Source organism: Melitaea cinxia, chromosome 19 (assembly GCF_905220565.1).
Source record: "Melitaea cinxia chromosome 19, ilMelCinx1.1, whole genome shotgun sequence".
In the NCBI taxonomy this organism is placed as follows: domain Eukaryota; kingdom Metazoa; phylum Arthropoda; class Insecta; order Lepidoptera; family Nymphalidae; genus Melitaea; species Melitaea cinxia.
This window is the reverse complement of record NC_059412.1, coordinates 6,750,584-6,776,289: the sequence shown is the minus strand read 5'-3', so window position 1 is coordinate 6,776,289 and position 25,706 is coordinate 6,750,584. Positions and strand designations below refer to the sequence as shown.

The following is a 25,706-nucleotide window of genomic DNA, read 5'->3' as shown; positions in this document are numbered from 1 at the left end:
AAATTTTTTTTCCTGGGGAAGGAGAGCACCTATTTAATTAATAATCAGATCTAGATTAACATAATCAAAGAAGTCACATTTCATTTAATAATTGTATACATACTTTAAAATACGTATGTATTATCTAATAACACTTACCTTAGAATAAAACCCGATCGACTATTCGCTATAGTACAGTTTGAGGAAATAATTTTTCGACACTGTTGACTTTTCTAGGTGGTAACAAAGGCTGAATACCGCCCACTTTTACCTCCTAACTACACCCATGACAAATATCTTTATAAATTTTCTTTTCTTTGTATTACACCTTATCCTAAATAAACGAGCAGGGGATAGAGGGTGGAGATGTTGTTTCGACTTTCATTATTTTCTTTTTTCTCAATTTTTTTTTTATTAATCTATAACCATAAAGGATGCTGCTGGCTGTGTGGCTACGGTAGTTAGAATATAGCCCTCTCTTCCCGTCGGTGCCGTAAGAGGCAACTAAGTGATAACACAGTTCCACTACCACCTTGGAACTTAAAAAGCTGACCGATGGCGTGATAACCATCAAACTGCTGGCTTTGAAATACACAGGCCGAAGACGGGCAGCAGCGTCTTCGGTGCGACAAGGCCAGCCCTGCGGTCACCAACCCTCCTGCCCAGCGTGGTGACTATGGGCAAAACACATGAGTTCACGCCACTTTTGGCGTGAACTTGTGGAAGCCTATGTCCAGTAGTGGACTGCGATAGGCTGAAATGATGAACTATAAAGGATACTCAGTTATTATAAAAGTCATTCATTCCTCAGATAACCCCCTTATCACCAAAATGGCGCTATGCGATTGAAAAACGTATAGAAGACGAACGACAACTAACGATGCGATCGATAGCAGATGGAGCAAGGCTAAAACCAGGTCATTTTTGGGACTTACCTGGAACATTTCTATTCGCGATTTATGTTATGACAGCATTAGGTAAGTTGCACTGATATTTGTAATGGTGTAGAAATTAGCTGATACAATAAAGCCATAATAAATATTGTACTGCTTTATTATAATGAATAATATTTGAAGTCATATTCGACAACTCATCGTATTAAGTGTATATATTGACCATACATTATCCTTTTGTATTGGATATTATTTCTTACTGTTAGTGGTGTAGTACTTAATATAACTTATAACTACTTTCATTTATAGGTTTCGGTGCTCCCGTGCCACATACATTATGGGGGCGAACATCTGCATTAATTTATGCTTTTGTCGCTATTCCTACTCATATATATTTAAGTAAGTACACAAATAATACAACTTAGAATACGTTTCTATCACTCATAAATTATTTCTTAAGTTATAAATAAACTTGTTCAAAACGTATAACTTATAACTTGGAAAACTTTCAACGTTTCCATGACTTTCTATTTGAGTCTCTTAATCTTTTGATTCAGACAAAATCCTTTCATCTAACGTAGGATAACTCTTTATGGCCAGTTTCAATACTCTATCTATCTCTAAATTTGCTTACTAGCGATAGATTTTTGACACAATTTATATGGAGTTAACGTCAAAATTCTATCTCTAGTAAGCAAATTTAGAGATAGATAGAGTATTGAAACTGGCCATTAGTGAGTTTTAATTAGTGTCTTTATTTTCTCAACTTACCAGCAGCAACTCTTTATCATAAGATATTTTAAACGTATACTTTATACCTTAAAATTTAAAGATATTTTGTGTTTAAAATTAATAATGTTTTAGTGGTAAATGCGAGTACGTGTATGTTAGTTCACGTAGAAGCATACAAAAAGCAGTTAAAGGAGAACTTTTGGCGAAAATTTAGCGAACACAAACATGATTTTGTGAACAAAAGAGGTAATTAGCTCATCCGAGTATGAAATTATTAACTTGAAAACGTTATCAAAGAACCTAGTCTTATCTTTGTTATATTCAGTTTCAAAGCTTTAATACAGAATGAAGTAATAAACGAATATATAGCAATTTTTATTTTAGATTTATTACTTTTATATTTTATTTACCTCTATCATTTCTATTTTTAATTTTTGAATTTTTTTTAAGCTTTACGTTATGGAGTGGTTATTACTAACGGTAAACTTCAGCCTAATACCACCAAAAAATTGACTTTTCACAAACTCAAATTGATATGTAAGTTATATTATTCACAGACATGTAGCCTCTCGGAAACCTACGCAATATTTTGTCCCTTATACATGACAATCAAAGCCATCTTTTAAAAACGGACCAAATTAATTTGCACACAATACTAGTAATATAACTTTCAAGGACTAATATGAACGTTTTTATAGAAGTCAGTGTTATAGTTAAGATATAATAACTACAAAGGAAATAAAATCTACTTAAAATTTAAAAATTAGTATAAAGTTACAAGATATAAAAACCACTTAAACCGAGTCTTCCACATAATAGTAAAAGATAATAACTGAGCGCAGCAATATCAAACTCCGCAAACATCCAATAACTGGCAATGAAAGATCCTTTCGTAAATGTTAATACTGGCTTGTGGTTTTGCCGCTTACTGGCAGATTAAACATATCAATTTCTTAAGGGATAACTCTTATTAACAATTATGGAACTAAAATATTTATATTAAATAACGTATATTGTTTAAAAAAAAACTATAAATCACTGGAACCAAATAATGTTCAGTTTTTAATTTTAAGGTAATAATTTAATGAATTATAAACAAACATATCCTTAATTTTTAGAGAAATTTATTTAAATTATTTTAAGTAGAAAATTTGTGATAATTTTTGAGAAGTGACTGATTAATATACCTAATAGTTATATGATAGAAATATAAATTGAGAACCAAAAGAAAGTAAAAAATATATTTATAAAGTTGTATTCCATATTTTTACGATTCCTGAGTATTACCAATATAAAATCATACATAACCTACGAGTTACATCATTTGTCTTAGTAATATGAATAATGCCCTTGTAACTAATATGTTGATCTAGAAATATACTTTAAAATGTCACCAATCTATACTATAAAATATTTTAAAAAAAAACGTACACGACTTGCAATCAACTCACCCTTAACAGAAACAAAGTCTCGGCAAGCAGAATATCGGTAAAGAATAAACAAGCTATCAACTAATTAATGAGCTTAATTAGTACGACCGCGCTTGACAATATTGCAGCCAGTGATTCCGCTTACTAAAAGTAATTTTTATAGTATATTTAGATTCAATAATCTTCCGTTTTGATATGTTTTAGATAAAATATTTTAAATAGTAGATATCTACTTTGAAATCGTCTATTTTTTATCAGAACGGTACCAATGTTTTTTTTAATCGCTGAAATGCTTACTTTCACTGTATGTATGATGTCATAGTATAAAATAGTCGCTTCCCGCTGTCTATATGCTTAGATCTTTAAAACTACGCAACGGATTTTCATGCGGTTTTTTTTAGTATATAATGTGATTTACAGAGGAAGGTTTATATGTATAACTGCTGCTGCCAAGCTTTGCCAGCGACTTCATCCCCGTGTAATTTAACAAAAAAGTTATTGTTCAGTTCGCAGTGTTGTAAAATAAATAAATTTCTAAAATAAGAATAGCCTAAGTTACTCCTTACTACATCAGCTATCTGCCAATAATAGTCCCATCAATATCGGTCAAGCCGTTTCAAAGATTAGCCGGAACAAACAGACAGACAATCAAACAGGCAAAATTTTTAAAAAATGTTATTTTGGTATATGTACTGTATGTAGTACATATACATTTAGTAAAAAGCGGTTATTTTAATACTAAGTACAAGCAGACACTCCAATTTTATTTATTTGCATGTACATACATGCATAATATAGTAGAGGAACACTGATAGTTTTTGCAACCGTGCGAAGCCGGGGCGAATCGCTGGTTTTAAATAAAATGTTCTCTAGAGCTAACTTTCTTACAGAAAAAAATTTCATAGTTATAGTAAAAACATATAATAATTAAAGCACGTTATACTTAAGTAAATTAAAGTGTTATCTGAACCATTTCGAGGATTACGCAACTTTCGTTCTCAATTCGATCGTATTTTTTATGTATTTTATTTCAGAACTTTTGGCGGGGTGGACCGATATTGATGACTTTTTTTAATCTAAAGGTGTTGTGTCATGTGGTCCCATTTAAATTTAATTGCGACCTAACAAGTACTTTTCGAGTTATCTATACATATTAAATACGTGAAGCAAAAACTTTGTACCCCTTTTTATGAAAATTGCGCTAGAGAAATACAAAATTTTGCACACTTATAGTTTATATAAAGCAGGAGTGCAGTCTTTTAAAATATATATTTTTATCTACACTAATGTTGTAACATTCTACTTATGTTTCCAATACTTGACTTATAATTACTACTGTTATAGCGCAGACAACAAAACACTCAATTTAAGCAATTTCACATGATGGTATAATATCCACATCGATATCGTAAAATCTCATTATAACATCGCGCGCATGCGCGCAGCTGCGCTCTCATTGGTTAGATTTTAATGGCGGCAAAATCACTGTGACAATACACGTACGCGTGAATTTAATTTAATAAATTAAAAGTTAAAAATGGATAGCGACGATGATATTTGTACGCCTCCGGATATTCTAGAATTGGCAACAAAATTAACTCACAATCTTTTGCCAGAAAAATCTAGAAAATTATATGAAAAAGAATATAATAACTTATTCCGACTCCGTCTACGAGCTCTACTGCTTGCCCCGCGACCGCTACAGCTGCTGGATCAATAATTAACATTAACTTTCAAAATTGTACCATCTAAAATTTGAACAATTATTATAAATAAACTATTGTCAGCTTTTACTCTTGTTGTTTGATTAATTGCATTAGTGAAGATAAAGTAGTGTATGCAACTGCATATAACACGGGTATTAAAACACTCGTTACTATTATGAAACTCGCTGCGCTCGTTTCATAAACTCACACTCGTGTTTTAATACCCTTCATTATATGACAGTTGCATAAATTACTATTAATTATGCATAAAATATACATTAATTCAATAAAAAAAAAACATTACAAACCTACCATGTATTTAACACACATACGCATATATACTCTTTTGTTTATTATTATAGAAGTACAGTCTTTGTCAATAGAATCTTGATAATGTTCAAACCTATAATTTAAATTAATTATGGTCGAATTTCGACCACTAAGCGGCCATAGTATCTAATAATGCGTAACTATTTAAATGACTATTTTTTCGTCGACCTACGTTGAATTATAACCGCATAACTTTTCACTGGTTAAACCGATTTTGATAATTTTTATTTTACTTGAAAGCTGATGCTTGTCTTGTAGTCCCGTTTAAATTTGGTCGAGATCTGATTACTACTTTTTGAACATTTTTGAATATGGCTACTTTTTGATAACGCTCATTTACTTGACTTTTTGTTCGTCTATTTATGTTGTATTACGCAATTATTTTGTTTCTCATAAAATCGTTTCAATTTATTCGCCGTCACATCTTTATAAGAAACACCGCAATGACGCAAGCACGAATTTAATCTAAACTTAATAAGGATTTTGAAGTGATTAATTCATTCCTAAAATAAAATATTTTTTTTTAATTCTATATCCTATCATGGTATTATGGTCTACTTGTTTATCGATTAATTATTTCTTATTCAGCTTTATTTTAAAACAAATAATTTGAAATTTCTTTTTAATTTGATTTGAAGTCTATATTTATTACGGTTTCATACTTACAATTTTATTTTATACATTCTATAGAATACAAAATCCTAAAAAAAATTAAGCAATGCATGTAAAAAGCTATTCTAATAATATAAATATTTAAACTTCTGTTATGAATGGAAATCATGGTTAATTATATTTTGCAGAAAGTGCTCACTGTAGCAATAACTCAGAAATTTCGAAACAACCAAAGACGTGGAATTTACGGAGAAAAGTTATTGTAAGTGTATTACAATCAAACCATTCATTATCATAAATCTACATAAAATCATAATCCATCCACCGTTTGAAGAAAATACATAAAAGGATTCTAAAACGTTAATTAAAATTCTAACCGGTGGCGGCGAGCTACATATTTGCTACTCGTATTACGTTAACGGGTAATAGATGAAGTAAGATTTTAGTTAAATAAACGCTTCGTTTAAAATATTAGAATTTGTGGTCCATTTCATCGTGTACTGTTGTTCATGTAGGTATATTTCAATCCCTGTTCTTTCTGTCATCCTAGGCATGTTTCGACGTCATCGGCACCGGCCACTGCGTGCCTCTGACAACTATCTCATACTACATAATTGGTGTGGTGGCATTTGGAATACTACGGAGTAAGACGCCTTTGGAAACCGCTATGTTTCCATTAGAATTCACAACCACTGGCGGATTGGAACTTGTAAGTCACATAAGTCGCGGTTGTATGTACTATTATGGTGGTTACTATAAATGTACCTACCTAATATTAAACCCGTGTTTTTACCTGTATATCCATTAAATATAAACTGGTAGTGATAATTGACCACAAATAAACTATACAGACCAAATTACAAGACTTCTTAAGTAACGGAGTACAACTTTTATTCATTCGTACAATTTCATGTCACTTCGAGGAATTAATTACTTAAAATGTTGGTATCTTTAATGTACTCGTATTTTACACAAGTGATTTTTATTGTATTCAGAAAATGGGGATTATTTTAGTTGCATCTAGTTTTTCTAAATTATTCAATTTATTTCTGGCATCACAGTCTATCTCTGTCCATTTTTTAAAGAAGCAACACTGTTATATTAAAAATTTATGAAATCTACATTTTGTTGTGCCTGATTTTTTTCGTGCGACAAGCCTGACTCGTGGCCGCTTTAATTATAATAACGAGATAACACTCCCCAAAAGTAAACATTTATTTTGCTTACAAATTTTACGTAAAGATTTTTGATAAGTTAATTAAATGTTATTGAAATCCATTGAAAAAATCCTGGTTTTCCGCAATTATCATCCAGCCTACACCGGCAATCTTAGCCGGCCGAAGTACTTGTTATAATTATGTATTATTATAATCTTTTTTTTATGAGTAGGTAAATTAAATTTTAACTACCTGGCTGAAAACTACGCATTTCACAAATTGAATAATTTTTGAAAAACTTTTTTTTAATGTTAGGAGACTGATATAATTACATGAATCTCTTCCTTTTTACAGGTAGAGGGCTATGTGCGTGTTCTCTACGGGTTCTACGTTGAAGGTGCAATGTGTCTGCTTGCCTATGTACTTGCGTGTATACGCCGCCATGGTAGTCCACTTTTTTTAAGTATATCAGAAAATTGCAGATTGTTTGAAACAGATACTTGTAAAGAATGTCCTAATAATAAAGAGAGAGTATAATAAAACTAATTTTTCCTTTAAAACCCTTTAATTAAATAGCGTTTAAAACAGATAACTTTAGCGATCATTCCTTTGAAATAAGAAATAAAGTCTGTTATGTTTTTCCACTTTATTTATCTAACAATAATTCACAAGCTATGTATAAACTAGATTAAATGAAACCTTCTAGAGTTATAAGACAAAAAAAAACTTAATCTTACAGATTTGAAAGTAACCGTACCTATATTGCATAAAATTAATACTTTTGCTAAAATTATTCAAAAAGGGGATTATTATGTTTTTTATTTTTACTTTGGGGAGCTCGATATTTCGACATTAGCTACGAAAGTCTTGTTCACGGGACGTTTTTGAATAATTTTAGCAATAAAAATAACCATGTTAACGAAATAAAAAATATATACTTTTGTTTGATTTATAGTATTTATATTAAACCTACATTTTTTATACACTACTCTACCCACACCATAAAATTTACAAACAAAATCTCGATCTCGTAGGGATTTCAGTAATTAAAAAAAAACCTTTGTGCCCTTTGGATTAATTGCCTTTTTTATAACAATGGGGGCAAATGAACAGATGAAACCATCTGATATTAAATGACCACCATCGCACATGTACACCTGCAACATAAGAGTTGCAGGTGCGTTGTTGGCGCTTAAGGAAACTGAGCTGAGAGCCGAGTTTTCACGCCTCCTAAGGAGGAAGGCTTTTTTCTTTCAACTTTCTACGTTCCTTATTTTACCGCAAACAGTTCATCTATACTAATATTATAAAGCTTGAATAGTTTGTTTGTTTGCTTGAACGCGCTAATCTCAGAAACTATTGGTCCGATTTGAAAAATTATTTTAGTGTTAGATAATCCTCGATAAATATCGAGGAAGGCTATAGGCTATATATCATAACGCTAAGAGCATTAGTAGCGGAATGAAGAATATTTCAAAATCGGGGTTTTTTTCCTTTTGAGAGCATCCGCTGAGTGTGCTGCATAAACAGTTAAAGTTTCGCAAAAATTGTGTATGACATATATACATATCGTCCCCCTTTAAAAGTTCTTTAAAAAAAGTTCATGACAGCATATCGTCGCTGAATAGGCAAAACTACTAAAGCGCCATTTTGGTCAAAATGAGTTATATATATGGTTCGACTGCATTTTTTTTTCTCTGCCTATTAGTCCGGGTCTCGTGGCGATCAGAGCATTTTTTTGGCGCTTTAGCACTCAAAATGGGGTTAAAATCTCACAAGATGTGTTGCGACTTTTTACTAATGTGTGGCTTACTTCGACACATTTTCGTATAATTGTCGGTTTAGTATTATGCTCGCTGCAACAAGCCCTATTCAGGTTTGTTAGTAATTTTCGAAAGTATACTTTTGATAACCGATGGTATTTATATAACTTTCGCTTGAATCTATTTTTTTACCACGGGTCCTTTTAGTCAAATGAGCTTAAGAAAAAACCACAAGATATGGTGATTTAGTAGTTTCTGCTGATTGAAATCACGTATACTCAAGCTTATAAGTAAATAATCTTTCAGCAAGAATCATTAACCATGGCGCTTTAGTATTTTTGCTTTACTCAGTAATTTAAGTAACAGGATATTAGCATTTTTGAGCGGCTGATGTAACAGAAGCAGAAGAGTTAACTGTCAATGGAAAAAACAAAAGTGTGTTAAAAAAGATATATAAATATAGCCTATTTCTAAAAAGAAGTACGATGATTTATGGAAATTGTGCACATCAAAAGTAATCGCAGAAGAACACCACGATGAATACAAAAACATGCCTTGTATAGCGAACGCCAAGCCACATATTTTGACTAAGTTGTAGAGTTTGTGAAGTTAGGGCTTGTAGAGTTAGGGCGTGTAGAGTTAGAAGCTTGGCTCTACATGAGATCTGATAACTTTTTGACAGTGCGAGCCATATGATCTCGTCTTGGCAACATTTTACATGAAAATGTTTTTGGTGGGATTTCACTTCTTTTTGTAAGCTGCTTATGACAATATTATCGTTGCATTTTACCTCCGAGACATTTTATACCATAAATATTATCCAATCTTCACCATATTCGGTTTAAGCACGCTGTTTTTGATTTTATGTTGAACTGATATGCAAACGGTGATCTCCGCCAAAACTTAAATACCAAAATTACAAAATGTAAATTTTCGACATAAACTAATAACCGATTTTTATTTTTTATGTATTTTATTATTATTAATAATAACAAGGAGTCCCTATATCAATTTTCAGACCTCTAGCATCAAAATTTGCGGAAGTCTCATACAAACTTCCCTCCCCTAGTTTAAGGGGTTGGGGGGTAAAAGTTTCAAGTCTTAGAATTTTTTTGTTGTTTGTGTACTAATACTAGCTTACATACCAAATTTCAGCTTTCTGGGACTTCAGGAAGACTCTAGGAATTTTGATGATCATCAGTGAGTGACGAAATCGGGGTTTTTTAGATATCAATAAAATCTAAAGTATAAGAGCTATGCAATTGAAACTTTATATGTTTAATAAGTCCACTATCGACACCATATCCCCAGAATTTTGTTTATCTGGTATAATCCAAACCCAAGTTATGAGGGTTCAAAAAAACGACGAAGCACTTCGAGAAAAGATAGGTAGTGCTTTTCGTTTTTTTTTTTTTTTTTTTTGGTTCGTCTTGGCGGGGGCACTACCGTGCCCCCAGATTTTGTTTGAACAAATTTTTTAATTGAATAAAGATTTATGTTAAATTGGTGTTATTTATTTATTATACGGCTTGTGCATCAACAGCTCAGCAGTTTCCTTTTGAAACACCGTCTGTTGAATCCCATGCAATCCGGTTTTCGTCCAGGTCACAGTACGACTACTGCGCATGTAAAAATAACTGATGATATACGATCAAATATGGAAAACCAACAGGTCACGGTATTAACGTTACTCGATTTTAGTAACGCCTTTAATACTGTGGACTTTGATATACTATGTGATATTTTACGTTCTCTTAACATATCTCCTGAGGTTGCTGATTGGTTTCTTAGTTACTTGCAGGGTCGCCGGCAGCGAGTTAAATTGAATGACTCATACTCCAATTGGTCAATGGTCAATACCGGTGTCCCGCAAGGTGGCGTGCTCTCCCCTCTTTTGTTTTCAATATTTATAAACTCTATCTGTAATGTAATATCTTCTTTCTACCACCTCTATGCAGATGATCTCCAGATATACTCTCACTCCACTGTTCATAACTTATCTCAGTGTGTATCGCGTATAAACAATGACCTTTTAGCCATTGGTAAATGGAGTAAAGCCTATGGCCTAAATATAAATCCAAATAAAACGAAAGCTATTATTATAGGAAGCTCCAGACTGCTCAGCCGCATTGATAAATCTGAGGTATCTCCTGTTACATTTAATGGATTCACCATTCCATACAACGAAAGCGTGAGAAATTTAGGTGTTATCTTTGACCAACATCTCTCTTGGGGTCCTCAAATATGTGAAATTAGTCGCAGACTGTTCGCTTCGGTTGGGTCTCTCCGCAGATTGCGTAATCTACTGCCCATTCCTACTAAAATTGCTCTTGCACATAGTCTCCTATTACCAATTCTTGATTATGCTGATACTTGCTATCTTGACATTACAGAGGAGCAGCTTAATAAGCTTGAGCGCATTCAGAATGTATGTATAAGATTTATCTTTAGACTACGCAAATATGACCATATTTCAGAATTTCGCAAAAAACTCAAGTGGCTCCCAATTCGTCTTCGCAGGAATACTCATATCCTTACCCTACTTTACTCCATTTTATTTAATCCCTTTACCCCTTCCTATCTGAAAGAACGTTTCAAATTCCTTGGTGATTCTCACAAACGCTGTCTTCGTTCTGACAGTAATTTTCTTCTTGAAATTCCTTCTCAATCCTCTTCCTTTTATGACAAATCTTTTACAGTTCAAGCCTCTCGCTTATGGAATACCTTGCCCTTGAATATCAGACGTGTACAAATACCTGCACTTTTTAAAAAGACTGTTTGGAAGCATTTTCTTCAAACTCAACAATAAACAAGTAATTCATAATTATAATGTATACATATATGTATTTATATGTATGTATGCATGTATGTGGGTATATATGTATATATGTATGTATGTATGTATGTATGTATGTATGTATGTATGTATGTATGTATGTATGTATGTATTTATGTATCTATTTATGTATGTATGTATGTATGTATGTATATGTTTAATTATTTGAATATTTATAATAAATTTGTTGTAACTTGTACACCTATGCTGACGCTAGACCATTTCCTTTGCCCTAAGGTTGCCTGGAAGAGATCGCTTTTTAGCGATAAGGCCGCCCTTTGTACCTAATGAATATATTGTCAATATTTTCTTTATTTCTTTGATATGTATTATTTCTGTTTTTGGTGTACAATAAAGTGTATTATTATTATACGGGTTAATATGTCATAATAAACATTTTTGTTGCTCACATTAGTAATAATATTTAGGCTGGAACAAGATAAAAAGTGATGAAAGTATAATCATCCCATTATTTAATTGGCAACTATGTCTTGAAAGTAAAAAGCTTTCGAGATTTCTCTAGTATCCGATGCTGAATGTCTTTTTGCTATATGTCTTTCTGTAGTAGATTTATCTCTTAGTAATTTTCGTTTACGACTATTATATTTTTTAAATAATGTTAGTATTTTTTTCCAAAGAGAATGTTAACACACTCGAGTCTTTAGTAGTTGGCGACTCCCTAACCGTGAACTTAACGTGGAGGTTAGTAAATTTCCCTTGCTGGTTTTTTTTCAGGACTCAGAGGATTTATCCTAAAGTGACAGCTAACTCCGTAAATAGTTAAAATACGAACAGTGTAATAGATTAATTGCGTAGATAAAATTAAATCATGATTATGTTTCCTTAACGGTTCTTACTTTCACCCAAAAGAAAAAAAGTTGTGACAGGTTAAAGCAAAAAAAAAACTTAAAATTGTTTTTTCTCAAAACAGCCCTTGTGCACGTTAGCAGTTTTGCCTATTCAGCGACGATATGTGTATCATTTTTAGGTTAGCTCACCTTAACCGATATATATAACCGATATATATAACCGATATTATAGCGAATGAGTATCAAACAACTAATAACATAGAATTATATCTATACATTAGTACGTGAAGCAAAAACACAGTTCCACTACCACCTTGGAACTTAAAAAGCCCACCGATGGCGGAATAACCATCCAATTGCTGGCTTTAAAAAATACACAGGCCGAAGACGGGCAGCAGCGTCTTCGGTGCCGCAAAGCCAGCCCTGCGGTCACCAACCCGCCTGCCCAGCGTGGTGACTATAGGCAACACACGAGTTCACGCCGTTTTTGGCGTTAACTTGTGGAGGCCTTTGTCCAGCAGTGGACTGCGATAGGCTGAAGTAATGATGCGTGATATAAAATACATTAAATCAATAAAAAAACATTACACTATCATGTATTTGATACACATACGCATCTTTTGTACAATGTTCAAACTTATAATTTAAAAATTATGGTCGAATTTCGACCACTGGGCAACCACTAGAATTTTTAATAATAGAATATTATATTTTAAACGAGAGTAACAAGCATATTTCTGTCAAATGTGAGAAAACAATTTAGTTCGTCATAAATGCTATCATCTTTACTTGTTCGATGAACTAATGATATCTTAGCAATTATTTAATGAAATGGAAACATTGTTGGCGTAGTGCCACGACAGTATCTTAACGCCAGTCGACAATGCTTATCAAATATAGTATAACTAGCTATGCCCGCGGCTTCGCCCGCATTGAAATTAGTGTGTCACAAAGTTTTCCCGGCAAACTTCCAGTGAAACTCTCATCAAAATCGGCTTAGCCGTTCCGTAAACCTTCCTCTTGCCAATGGTGGAGCCCTCTCTCCAATGGTGAAACCGCATGAAAATCCATTCAGTAGATTTTGAGCGAATCGATCACATACACTTTTGGGGACTTTGTTTTATAATACACTAACTGTTGCCCGCGACGTCCGCTTGGTTATGAAGATATGCATTACTATTAAGATGCTTAACGCAAATTATTTTTTTATTTCCGTCACTTGAAATGCTTATCAAACTGCGTAACTTTTTAAGGCACAATTCAGTATAATTTAATAGTTATTTTTAAAAAACCTCTCTATATACCACATTTTTAGTTTTTTTTAGGCTAGAGTATAAATAACCTATCAGGCGAACTTATAGCTGCTGTATATGTTTCATACAAACTATCAACCCCAATTAAATCCCCTTAGCGGTGGAATATCGTAAAATCCGTTCTACCTCCCTGCCAAATTTTATCTTTGTCCAACCTGGATGGATAGACCATCCAGCGGTTTTTGAGTTCTCGTGATGAGTGAGTTAGTGACCTTACTCTTTTATATATATATAGATTACGATGCATTATTTAGACACCTCCTGACCATCTATAGAACATATATTCAAGTCTCTTACTTCAAAAACATAAGTCTTTCATACAAACGACCCCGTTTTATCCCCTTAGGGATCGATTTTCATAAAATCAGTTCTTAGCGGATGTCTACGCTCTATAAGGAACTTACCTGCCAAATTTCAAGTTTGTAGCTGTTATAGTTTCGGAGGTTTCGTGATGAGTGAGTCAACCTACCATCCCCCGTTTTAACTCCAAAAGAGAGTTGATTTCTAAAGATACATTATTTGGTCACCTCTCTACCATCTATAGCGCATACATTTTAAATTTTAAGTCTCTTACTTCAAAACACATAGGACTTTCATACAAACTTCCAACCCCCGTTTTATCCCCTTAAGGGTCGAGTTTTGTAAAATCAGCTCTTAGCGGATGTTTACGCCCTATAATGAACCTACCTGCCGAATTTCAAGTTTGTAACTGTTATAGTTTCGGAGATTTCGTGATGAGTAAGTGACTTTTCGCTTTTATATATATTATAGATTATAGATATCCTTATCAGGATAACTTCATAGGACTTAGACGTATAACTATATTTAGGATTCACTTCGTAAGACTTAGGACATTCCTTCGAGTCAGGTTATATTTTTTTGCTCACAAATAAAACCACAAAGCTTTATTTTGTTTTCTTTATTTACCACTTCCTACAAACTAGTTAACGGTTATGTACATCTATTTCAGCTGTATCAGAAATATAATGATAATTATATTATTCCAATATATGTTCATTATTAAAGTAATCACTTTAAACTTTTTATATAACGATTAAAAACTCGCGTCTTAGTTATTTCAAAACTCATATCACAGTATTGTGTAGTAAAAAATATAAAACATTTGTGAATTCGACGAAAATTAAATTTAAAAGAAATCATGAAGTGACAATAATTCAGCCTGAAAATTATCCTATAAAATTGGAATTTTCCTACGTGCGCTATGCAAATTGGGTCTTATCTCAAAGATCGTAAAGTATAAATTAGCTTATTTCATTCAGCCCTTGCTGCGTTTGGACTCTTTCACGTTCTCTTCAGAAGTTTCCGAGGAAGATCTTTCGATGTTTTTCTTTTCTTTCAAAGCCTCCTTGACAGCGTCGACTAAATTTTGGGGCTCCGATATTGAAATTTTATTACCTGTAGAATAAAATTAGAGTTACCCTAGTATTTTTTTAAATACTTATAAAAAGGTTACATACATTTTTGTAAACAGCATATCAGTAAATAGAGGTATACATATAGACTTATAAGTACAAATAATATAAACTCGTGACTGTTACTTCAAAATTGTTTTCAACAAGTATTTCAACAGATTAGATTAGAACAGATTTAGTAATGAAAACAAAATTAAAAAATGAAGGCGCTTATATAAAACGAAGGATAAACTCAGGTTATATACCACAAAAACTATTCAATTGAACACTATAAACAAGTACAAGCATAAACTAGAAACGACTTGCCTAATATCTAAATAACGGATCATGTGGCACTCTGCTAATTGACTAATTTGTGAAGACTGCGTGTTTACGAATTCATTAGCTAATGTGTAACAGAATATCAACAAACTAATGACTTACTATTATTACAAGACGTGTAAATAAATCGTTTGTGAAAATCCTAATTCTGACTTATTACTATGAGAATTTTTTTTGCAATTGTGTAAGGCTTAAGCTTAAAAAGCCTAAATAAAACCCTAATAGCAATAGACAATGATTCTGGAACCGAAACCTTTTAAAATCACAAACGAACGAATTTGGGAGAAATAAAAATTCCTCCAAGTGTTGATTAAACTAATTTTTATTTATTGAATGCTGGAGGCGTTCAACAAAATTTTTCATTTTATACATTTACTAGAATTTTACATTTTATTCTGTTGGGCACTAAAAATTATTAAACTAAGACAAATTATGATGAAAACTGTATGGATGGAAATCTTTAAGGTAAAGATTAAGTAATCCGTGTGTTTATGTTTTTTGAGAATCTTGCTGCGTGACGTCACAGGGCATACTAAACGCGAAAAATCACTTTTATACAACGCCAATCTTAGAAACGTGAAGGAAATGTTTTGTTTTAACAACTGTTACGTTACATAAGGCAACACTCTTTAAGTAATCTGTCAGTTGAAGTTTTATGTTCAGCACAAATGCTTTCTTTTCTTAAAACGAGACAATAATAAAATTGTATTTAAAAATTAAAGTTCAAAATTATTATTATTTTTTATTTCTCTTTAACGTAATCTGAAGAACAACAAAACTAACAATTAATGAAGATTAAATATCTCATAGTTAACTGTTTTTCTTCTAAGGTATTTCTCTACAAAAGCTTGATAGTAATGTTGATTTTATAACGCCTAATTTGAAATGTGTTTATGGTCAAATGTAACAATGTGTTAATTTTATATTAAAAAAAAAATGTTTTTACATGTACATTAATGGACTACAATTCCATACAAATGACGCTGTAATTACAAACATATGAAACCTGATTAATTACTACTGATATTTAAAGAAAAAAAACTTACTAAACAAGCGCGTCTCTTTATATTTTGTCACCTAGAAATTATTTGTTAGTATAATTTAAATATTATGTAAATAAAAACGAAAGGGTAATAATTGCCGAACGACTAAACCAAATCGAATAATTATTTTCTTTAATTTTTGCGCGCATAAAAAAAATCGATAAATTCACGAAAAAAAAAAATGGCCTAAACACCTAAACAAATTCGTCTGATCAGCTAGTTTGCATAAAATGTACAGGATTATAGCATGATGGTGTAGGGACTAAGTAGGATATCAAATAAAACAACAGGTAACGTCAAATAATTCGTATATTAAGTTAAATTATATACAATTCAACACATAACCATCATACTATATCCTCTATCATAAAAACATTCAAGAGTTATAAGAGTTAAATGCGTAAATTCAAAGCAATATAATCCTATATTTCATATTTGTGATAAATATGGAAGCTAGACTTATTGACTTTTTTTATACACTATTAATACATAGTATTTTTTATTTTGTCTTCCTAATTAATAAATTATTTCAAATATTAATAGGGAATATGCAAAAATCATTGCATTTTTGTCACTATTTATTAAATTAACATAACTTTTACTACTTATTTAAATAGGAATATTAATAATGGCATATTTTTTATGAAGAGGCTACTACAAATTAGGTGAACAAGATAATACCAATTGCAAACATCAAACAAAATTTTTATCATGACATAAAATCGAAGCTAGTAAATATATCCCAAAATTGACATTAGATCGACGACCGAATCTTATTAAATATTGCCTTCCTACATTACACAAATACTTGTTACCTATATAAATATTTGTCGTATCATCAAATTTAAATATCCGATATGCAAATACAGTTGATCAACAATATACAAGGAACATATACGGTGTAGAATAAACACGATTTGAATTGTGTGCCTTAAACTCGGTTCCTATATAGAAAAACAAATCATTTTTTGAATATTCGGAAAACGATTCGTTTTTCTCTTATAACATATAATTCTATATTATCTATTATAAAAACAAAATAATAATTATTGAAACTTTTGCACATTCCCTATCAATAAAAAAAGATTAAACATTACGCCTCATACAGTTCAGGATTTCGTTCCTTTTGCTTGCGTACAGCATCTTTATAGCCGAGAGGCACATCGGGGATTTTCAGATCCGCCTCCGAATTCCTCTCTTCCACATATTTAAATAAACCCATCCTATCTTTAGGATCATTTATGAAATAAAACAGAAATATAACGACTGATAACGCGAAACCAATAACAAAACTGACCCTATTTTTACTAAAAGAGTCTAACAAACTATCAATAAATGTCCAATTCGCGCCATCGCGGTCGCTTTCCGGTTCGCGGTTTGCTTCGTGAATAGACTGTGTATCGTCTTTAGTGGTGTTTTTTGTACCGGCTGCAAAATAATATTTGTTTTTTAAACAAATTCAAGCTTAAATTGACGTTTGCTATATTTATTTCACACATATGAAAGCTAATTCGTTTATCTGTAATGTACTGACATCAACAAAATTTATATTATAATGGATAAATTAAAAAAAATTATACGTACGATTATTTAGTTAAGTATTCCTAATTATAAACAATATTTGATTGTATGAATAATGATTAAATTGTGATAAATGGCTATTCATATATTAGGCGTGCTTATATTAGGCGTGCTACACACACACTTAGATTCGATTAGGTAATACTTGTCAAACAACAAAGACTATCGTCTTTCATCTCAATTTGACATATCTTCGGTTTTGGCGTGTTCGGTTAAGCTCGGCACATGTCGGCTGTGGCGGATAAACACATATACAAACTTTTTAATGAAACCTCATATCATGTTTTTATATTTTCTATAAAAATATTTTTGATAGGTGTCAGGAATTTGAATTCTGAATTCTTTTTCATACTCCTAATGTTTTACAATTTATTAATTCGATTATATATTTTGCTACGTAAACATTATTTTTGGATTTATTATTCTTTAATAAAGTCTGTGGAGATATCGAAGATTTTATCATAACTTCATCACTAAACGGCTTTCATTCCGATTACGACCTCATCGTCTGCGTCTCACATCTATCGCTACTGAACGGGTAGATACCTAGTTACCTACATACAATATAATAGATCGGTAAAACTCGATCCGAATTTAAATTTAACCGCCGATTCAACAGCACGACCTTTACCACGCATATAACTCTACTTTGCCCAGCTATACCGAATAATGCCGTTCTACTTAAGTATGTAGCGTGCCTTATAATAGGATAAAAAAAAAAAACCTTATGTATTAATGTCGTTTTCCTTCTGCACAAATTCTTTTAAATGTTTATTCAGTTATATGTTATATTAAGCTTGAGTTATTTTAGTAAAAAGTAACAAATAAGTTCGAATTAAGAATCAAAACTAAAAAAAGAGATCTTTTAGTCATTTAAAATCAAAATTAATCAATTTTTTTTATTTTTCCATAAAAAATATTTATATAAACTATACGTTCGATTCAAAACCATATTGAATCATAACTTTTAAGTAAGGAACACTTCTTACTCAAAACCCACTTATTACTGACTTCTTATTATGTTTTCTTACCATCTCTGTCATAGGATACTCCATGTATCTGTCCGGGCGTATCTTCCTCTAGTTCAGCATAGGCGTACATTAAAGCCTTCTGTTTCTCGCTTAGAGTTTTTGGTACCTATTTTGTAAAAATATACACATTATTATAGAAATATCCTGTAACTGGGCATTCACAAAGGTATCATTAAAATTTTGATTGTTTAAATTTATGGATTCTTATTTACTGTTATGTTCATATGATTTATAAAGTGCTATTTTATAGTCTATTAATTTATTAATTAATCTAGATTTCTAATGTTACTTGATTAGAAAATTTAAACAAATGAACTCATTAACTTTATCATATTAATATACATTTTTTTTTTTTAATTTTTATAATAAATTGGAATCCAATAAATAAGTAAAGTAAGAACAAATAATATAACATAAGAGACAAAATTATGAGTTAGTTTTTTGACTATTCTTATTAATTTTCAGCATTAAATTTCATATTTGACTTACATACAAAATGTTAAATCCAATAAAATAGTTGAAATTAACAATAAATTAATTACCTGTATCTTAATGTGAACATAATGGTCTCCGTAGCCATGATGACTGACCCTTTTCATGCCTTTTCGTGACAAACGAATAGTAGTGTGAGAGGATGTTCCGGGAACAATCTGTAACAAAATATTTATTAAGAATATTCTAGAAATAAGTGTTTGAAGCAGCTGTAACATTTTTATATTAGTATTCCTGGAACGATAAAAAATAATGTTTCTATCAAATAAGTTTTGGACATCTTTCTAAAATTAATTATTAAATACCTAACAATAATCAAGATGCAAGTGGAAACACCTTAAAAACATGTTACATATTTCGTTCTTAATTTCAATTTTACTTAAAATTCAATTAATTTCAATTAAACTTAACGAATAGTTAATCTATATATACTAAAATTTATCTCTAAATGTGGTGCTAAGTACAAACTCTAACTCACAAACATAAACTCGAGATCGACTAGACAGCAATTCGGCTAAAATTTTTTTAATGTTTTGATTTTTTAGAACGTTATTACGAAATGCAAAGTTTAAAAAAATGCGAGTTTCAGGAAACGTAATGATTATTTTAAACTTCACGCGCTTGATAAATCGCAAGACTGGATAAATTACAAAAATACTTAATATCTTTGTAATAAAAGAATAAAACTTACCTGTAATGTATGGTCTTCATAGAGCCCTTGTAGCCTCACTGTTCCTCCCAATACGGCTTGAGACACTGAAATCTAAATTAAAATAAAATGTCAATTTTAGTTAGTTCTAATAGCATATATGAAAAAAAAATCCATTACTTTTGTTCTAGTACTGAAATTATTGCTTAATAACAATAATAATAACTAACAACACAACTTCTGTTGCAATGTCTATACTTCGAGTTCTACAGTAGCTTCACTTCAATAATCATCATTATTGCAGTACAATTGAATCATTTAAAACTGCTGAGGTCTGTATAATAATATTTTTTTTTTAAATGATGAATAATATTATTTGCAGTCAGCCTGTAAAATTACACTGCTGGGGCTGCAGTACTTTTTCCATGTAGGAGAAGAATCTGAGTTTCATTCACCACGCTGCTTCACAGCAGGCTGGCGTATATGTTCCCTACTATGAGTAACAGATATTTATGATAACAACCGGGATCGGCTTAACGTGCTCTCCGAGGTACGGTGGGGATACCCACAAGGACTGACGTCAATTAAATCAACTGCTGAGATCTATATAAGTTTCGAGAATGCATTTCTAGTCGCTATTAATATAGTCAACAAATAGTAGTTTCTTAATAGTGCGAGCCATTTTTAAATAAACAAATAGCTGGTACCATTATATACATACCTGTCCTCTGACATACAAATCCTAGCTCTTCAAAGACAAGAAAACAAAGTTTGGTGTACTTTGCTATATGAAGAATAATGTTACATGTAATTCTTTTCAGAATTTTGGATATAAATTTAAACAACTTTTAACATAATAATAAATCAACTGTCTTAAAATATACAATACTGTAATCACTAAATCAGTTGTCATCATAAGATTAATTTTAGTAACATATTGCTTTAAAATTTGAAAAATAATAAATTTACAAGTATATCAACAAATTCAAAGCAACTACACTCACTGTGCAATCAGTGTGAACATCAGGTCCGTCTCTTCTAAAGTAATTTGAGCTTTCAACTTTGAACGTAACAAATACTTCGTTGTTGCCGACAGCCATTCGTACTGTTTGTCCGTCTTCCACTCCTGCTGGCACCGGCACTGTTACTTTTTTACGTTGAACCTAAAAAAAAATACATAACATATTATTTTGTTTTTTTAAAGATAAATAATCTATAATATAAAAATGAGTCGCTGAATGTGTTGCTAAGCGCAAAACTCGAGAACGGTTGGACCGATTTCGCTAATTCTTTTTTTAAAATATTCCTTGAAGTACGAGGATGGTTCTTACAGAGAGAAAAATTCAAAAAAAAAAATTTTAACTTTCCTGAAAAAGTCTAAAAACAACACTTTTCTATACTCCCATACAAAAGATTTGTGATAATACTTAAAAGTCAATTTGAACTTTAATACCATACGATAAAGTTTGTGTTAGGCGATACGAAGTTCGCCGGGTCAGCTAGTATTATAATAAGAATTTATTATTAACGTAAAAAGAGAACTTAAAATTTTTCACTAAGAAACATCACATAAGAAAGCCTACATTGAGCCTAAGGAAAAATATTTAAAATAGGCATTTGTTTTTTAGAATTGGATAGCATTGTTCATTGAGAATTTATTGTAAAACTGAAAAGGCAAGTAATTTCTTTTCATTCTTTGAAAGTACATATTTATAAAAATTTTACATCTGAATTAAATTGCCTCAGCATGCAAAAGTTAATATAATTAGTTATATGTTATGCAGTATCAACCAAAATAAAATTTGCTGTATTCATACCACATGCCACAACGGTTAAAAAATTACCATCATATCATGACTTTTCTAAGATTTTATACAAATTGTACAAAAAAATTTATATCTTTTTATATATATCTGGTATATTCTACTTATCTGTACCATTTTTGTACAAATAAAAAAAACCTTACCGTTTGTCCTTTGCCTTCACATTCAACACACGGGAACTTGATCAGCATCCTAGTACCGTGACAATGTCGACAAGTAGAACGCATCACAAATGGACCTAAGAATATTTATTTATTTTAATTTTTGCCCAAAACACACATGTAAAAAATTAAAAGAAATGTTTATTTACTATAAAAAACTTTAATAGTAATCAATATGGAGAAGTTTATAGCCAATAAAGTATATAACTAATTTGAAAACATAATTATATTTGAATTTTTTGAAAAATAGATTAATATTATATAGTATGGATAATGGATACTAAATATAAATTGTAAATATCTGTAACAACAAAATTACACACAATCTGCTAAGTTAGTACTTATAACTTCATGGTGATAAAAATTTTAGAGAAATCGTAAAATCTATGAATTTATATGATTAAATGTAATGACTAAGTGAAAATTTAATACAAAATTTACCAATTATAAAATTTTAAGTTATTACCTCTAGAAAATGTCTCCATTCCCGTGCCATTACAGTAACTACACTTGACAGCTTTAGTACCAGGTTCACTTCTCGACCCCATACATTTTGGACAAGTATCGACCACATTAACATTTATATCCTTGTTCACACCCCGAGCCGCCTCAGTGAATCTTAAATTTACTATAATCTAAAATATTAACATAGAAATTGTTATTATTTATTATTATTTTTAAATAGACTTAAGCTGATATAAAAATATGACAATGATCAACGATTGCTTCATACATAGTAACATCATGCCAATCAAAGGTTTCTGTTAATGAAATAATGTTTATCAATTATTTACACTTCAGTATTCAATTCTTCTATAATCTAATTTCTTATCTGTACTATGTTCTCAACTGTACTTTTTGTTCTTAATAAAAGATAGCATACTGCATTTGCCTTAGCTTAGCATAACACGACCTGTTGTGCCAGCAGTCACGGGTTCGATTCCCGCTTACAACAGACATTTATATTGATCATATAGATGTTAGTCATGGTCTGGGCGTTGTGTTTGTGTATTGTTTGTGTTTCTGGACCCCCAACACAGGAGAAAATCCTACTGGGGGATCCGTTGAGTGTGAAGCATTTATTAATTCTTATTCTTATTAACAAACAAATTATACAATTCAGTTCTAATCTGCTTTTTCAATATTTTTACTGTGCACCAAATAGGATTTACATTGCGACAAAAAGAAGGAATGCACAAGAGACTACTCAAGATTGAAATCAATCAAAAATTTTCTTATTTAGTTGCAAAAATAGGACTTTTACACTGTCATTGTGTACTTTACATTTATTATTTAATTTATAAGTTAACAATGCTAAGAATAATCAGCAATAAAATGATGAATTGAAATGAAATGATGATGAATGATCATTATAATTTCAAATATGTCTCACATGAAAGCTAGTATTGTATAACATTATTAGAAAATATACATGACATATTATATATTATAACAAATTGTTAAACTAATAAAATAGTAATTGGTATATCTTACTTCTTGAGCTGCACCAAAACCAAACTTGCTCTCAGCAAAGTCACTAAATGTGTCAGCCTTAAAGCCTGCATCACCAAATATCTTGCGGAACAACTCTTCAGGATCTATGGTAGATTTATACTGCCACTGATGTGTGAAACCGTCAGGGCCACTTGAGCCTCCCATGCCACCCATTTGGTCAGTTGTTGTGCCATATGTATCATATTGTTTACGCTTATTTTCATCGGAAAGTATCTGTAACAATAATACTTATATTATGAAAATTTTAACTTACATTTCTTATTTAATTGAACTAATAAGTTTTAATAACACTAATTTAAAAAGAAAATACAATAACACAATTTTTTTAATATTAATACAAGATAGGTAATATATCAAAATAACTTTTTCCTTCATATTGATAACGAAATAATTTACTTTAGAAAATTAAAATTTAAGGTATTTTTAAATACATTTATCTTTGTTGCTAGTATTATATACTAACCTCATAAGCTTCAGAAACTTCTTGAAACTTCTTTGGAGCCTCTGGATCTGACTTATTGGCATCTGGATGATACTTTTTAGCTAGTTGATAATACGCTTTTTTAATTTCTTTAGCTGACGCATTTTTTGACACACCAAGAACTTGGTAGTAGTCGACTCTAGCGTTTAAACTATTAGAGGTATGAATATATCGAGATCTCACACCAACTTCGCCATCTAAAAACATTTGAGGTTATATTATACGTTAGCTTTAAAAACCTCTTTAACAGTACAAAACGATACTGTACGGAAAATAAATAAATATTATACAATGTTTAAATTAATTAATTACTTGAAACACGTAATAAATTCAACCGGTGATGTAATAACAGCATGTAAAACTTACATTTAACATTTTTACGACCTAACGTCACACTAGATATTACAGGAGTTCCAAGAAAATGGTTACAATTGTTACATCTATGAATAAAGCGACACGAAGTTTTGGAAATATTAGAACTAAAAACTGCACCGATAGTTTTGGGATTTAGAAACCCAATAATACTCCGGGTCGGAGCCATCTTTGGAGAAAAACTAATGTCAAAAACCTTACAATGTCTTTTTTTTTTTTTTTTTTTTTGGAGTTTATGGCCTGGTATCTAGACCTTTAAGCCAAGTCTTGAGTATTTTTATTCGATTTATTATAATTTCCTCACTGTATTTTTGATGAATTTATATAGAGGTACGTAATAAGATCTATTTTTTAGCATATCACTCAGGCGGCGGGAGGGATCTTGCACTGTCACTTGATTTTGCACTATGTCACTAATTTCACTGACAAGAATCAATCTATCTAACGAAAAGCGCTCACATGTAAATATGAAATGTTCGATATCACCAACTGAATTATTACAAAAGGTGCAGTAGCTACTCTCCACTATGCCCAACCGAGCCAGGTGGGCCGGGACAGTGGAGTGACCAAAACGCAGTCTGTTTATAGTCGTAATAAAGTCCCGACTGGCCATTTTCAGTTTGTAATACCATGGTGCTACAGGTAGATTTACTTGAACATTTCCATACCATTTACCCTTCTGTTCTTGATCTTGTTTCCAAAATTCGACCCATAAGCTATTGACATGATTGTCAATAGATTGATAACAGTCGGTCAAAGGTACTTTTACTATGGAACTAACGTCCAACATGTTGATTCCATCACGTGCAATTTCATCTACTATCTCATTTCCTGTTATGCCCCTATGTGATGGAATCCACATGAAAGAGACCTGTATACCCTTTTGTGCATAACTAAATAACAATTTTTTAATATTATACAAAATATAGTTTTTTTTAAAGTCGAATCTGAGATTGGTTAAACTTTGGACCATACTTAAACTGTCTGTTAAAATTAAAAAATTGTTAGAACTATTTATACGTGTGATCCTCTTCAGGGCCTCGAGGGCCGCATATACCTCTGCAGTGAAAACACTGCATTTGGGGTCCAGAAGAAAACTTTGACCAAACTTGGATTGGGGATCATAAACAGCACTACGCACAAAGAACTCACTTTTGCTACCATCTGTATACAAAGTATAGTAGTTATTGTCGGAAAGAAAACTTAATAGTTCACAATTATTAAAAATTTTTTTAGTAACAATA

General features: G+C 31.3%; 2 protein-coding genes across 3 annotated transcripts; one reads left to right on the top strand and one right to left on the bottom strand.

Annotated features, from left to right (window-relative positions):
• The first annotated feature begins 724 nt into the window (after nt 1-724).
• On the top strand, nt 725-7,381 carry LOC123662874. The gene is made up of 6 exons (XM_045597658.1): nt 725-956; nt 1,182-1,271; nt 1,737-1,850; nt 5,871-5,944; nt 6,233-6,391; nt 7,194-7,381. Exons 1-6 carry the CDS (start codon nt 860-862, stop codon nt 7,374-7,376), a joined length of 717 nt encoding a protein of 238 aa, XP_045453614.1. The 5' UTR covers nt 725-859; the 3' UTR covers nt 7,377-7,381.
• Nucleotides 7,382-14,464: 7,083 nt separating this feature from the next.
• Nucleotides 14,465-24,642, bottom strand: LOC123662597 (protein tumorous imaginal discs, mitochondrial-like). 2 transcript variants are annotated; one of them, XM_045597416.1, is made up of 10 exons: nt 24,457-24,642; nt 24,073-24,287; nt 23,589-23,822; nt 22,561-22,729; nt 22,077-22,171; nt 21,115-21,273; nt 20,153-20,224; nt 19,512-19,619; nt 18,970-19,075; nt 14,465-14,976 (listed from the first exon to the last, which is right to left on the bottom strand). In XM_045597416.1, exons 1-10 carry the CDS (start codon nt 24,629-24,631, stop codon nt 14,837-14,839), a joined length of 1,473 nt encoding a protein of 490 aa, XP_045453372.1. In that variant the 5' UTR covers nt 24,632-24,642; the 3' UTR covers nt 14,465-14,836. The 2 variants fall into 2 exon arrangements, with proteins under 2 accessions (XP_045453372.1, XP_045453373.1); XM_045597417.1 differs by lacking the exon at nt 14,465-14,976 and adding an exon at nt 17,451-17,785.
• Nucleotides 24,643-25,706: the final 1,064 nt, after the last annotated feature.

Bases quoted from the DNA above. Each gene is read 5' to 3' on its own strand.
- LOC123662597 (XM_045597417.1), bottom strand. From the start codon at position 24,631: ATGGCTCCGACCCGGAGTATTATTGGGTTTCTAAATCCCAAAACTATC. The intron at 24,288-24,456 runs GTAAGTTTTACA...AAATGTTTTTAG, and splicing joins AGGTCGTAAAAATGTTAAAT to ATGGCGAAGTTGGTGTGAGA. The intron at 22,730-23,588 runs GTAAGATATACC...TTAATATTTTAG, and splicing joins GTTTTGGTGCAGCTCAAGAA to ATTATAGTAAATTTAAGATT.
- LOC123662874 (XM_045597658.1), top strand. From the start codon at position 860: ATGCGATCGATAGCAGATGGAGCAAGGCTAAAACCAGGTCATTTTTGG. The intron at 1,272-1,736 runs GTAAGTACACAA...ATAATGTTTTAG, and splicing joins TCCTACTCATATATATTTAA to TGGTAAATGCGAGTACGTGT. The intron at 1,851-5,870 runs GTAATTAGCTCA...TATATTTTGCAG, and splicing joins TGATTTTGTGAACAAAAGAG to AAAGTGCTCACTGTAGCAAT.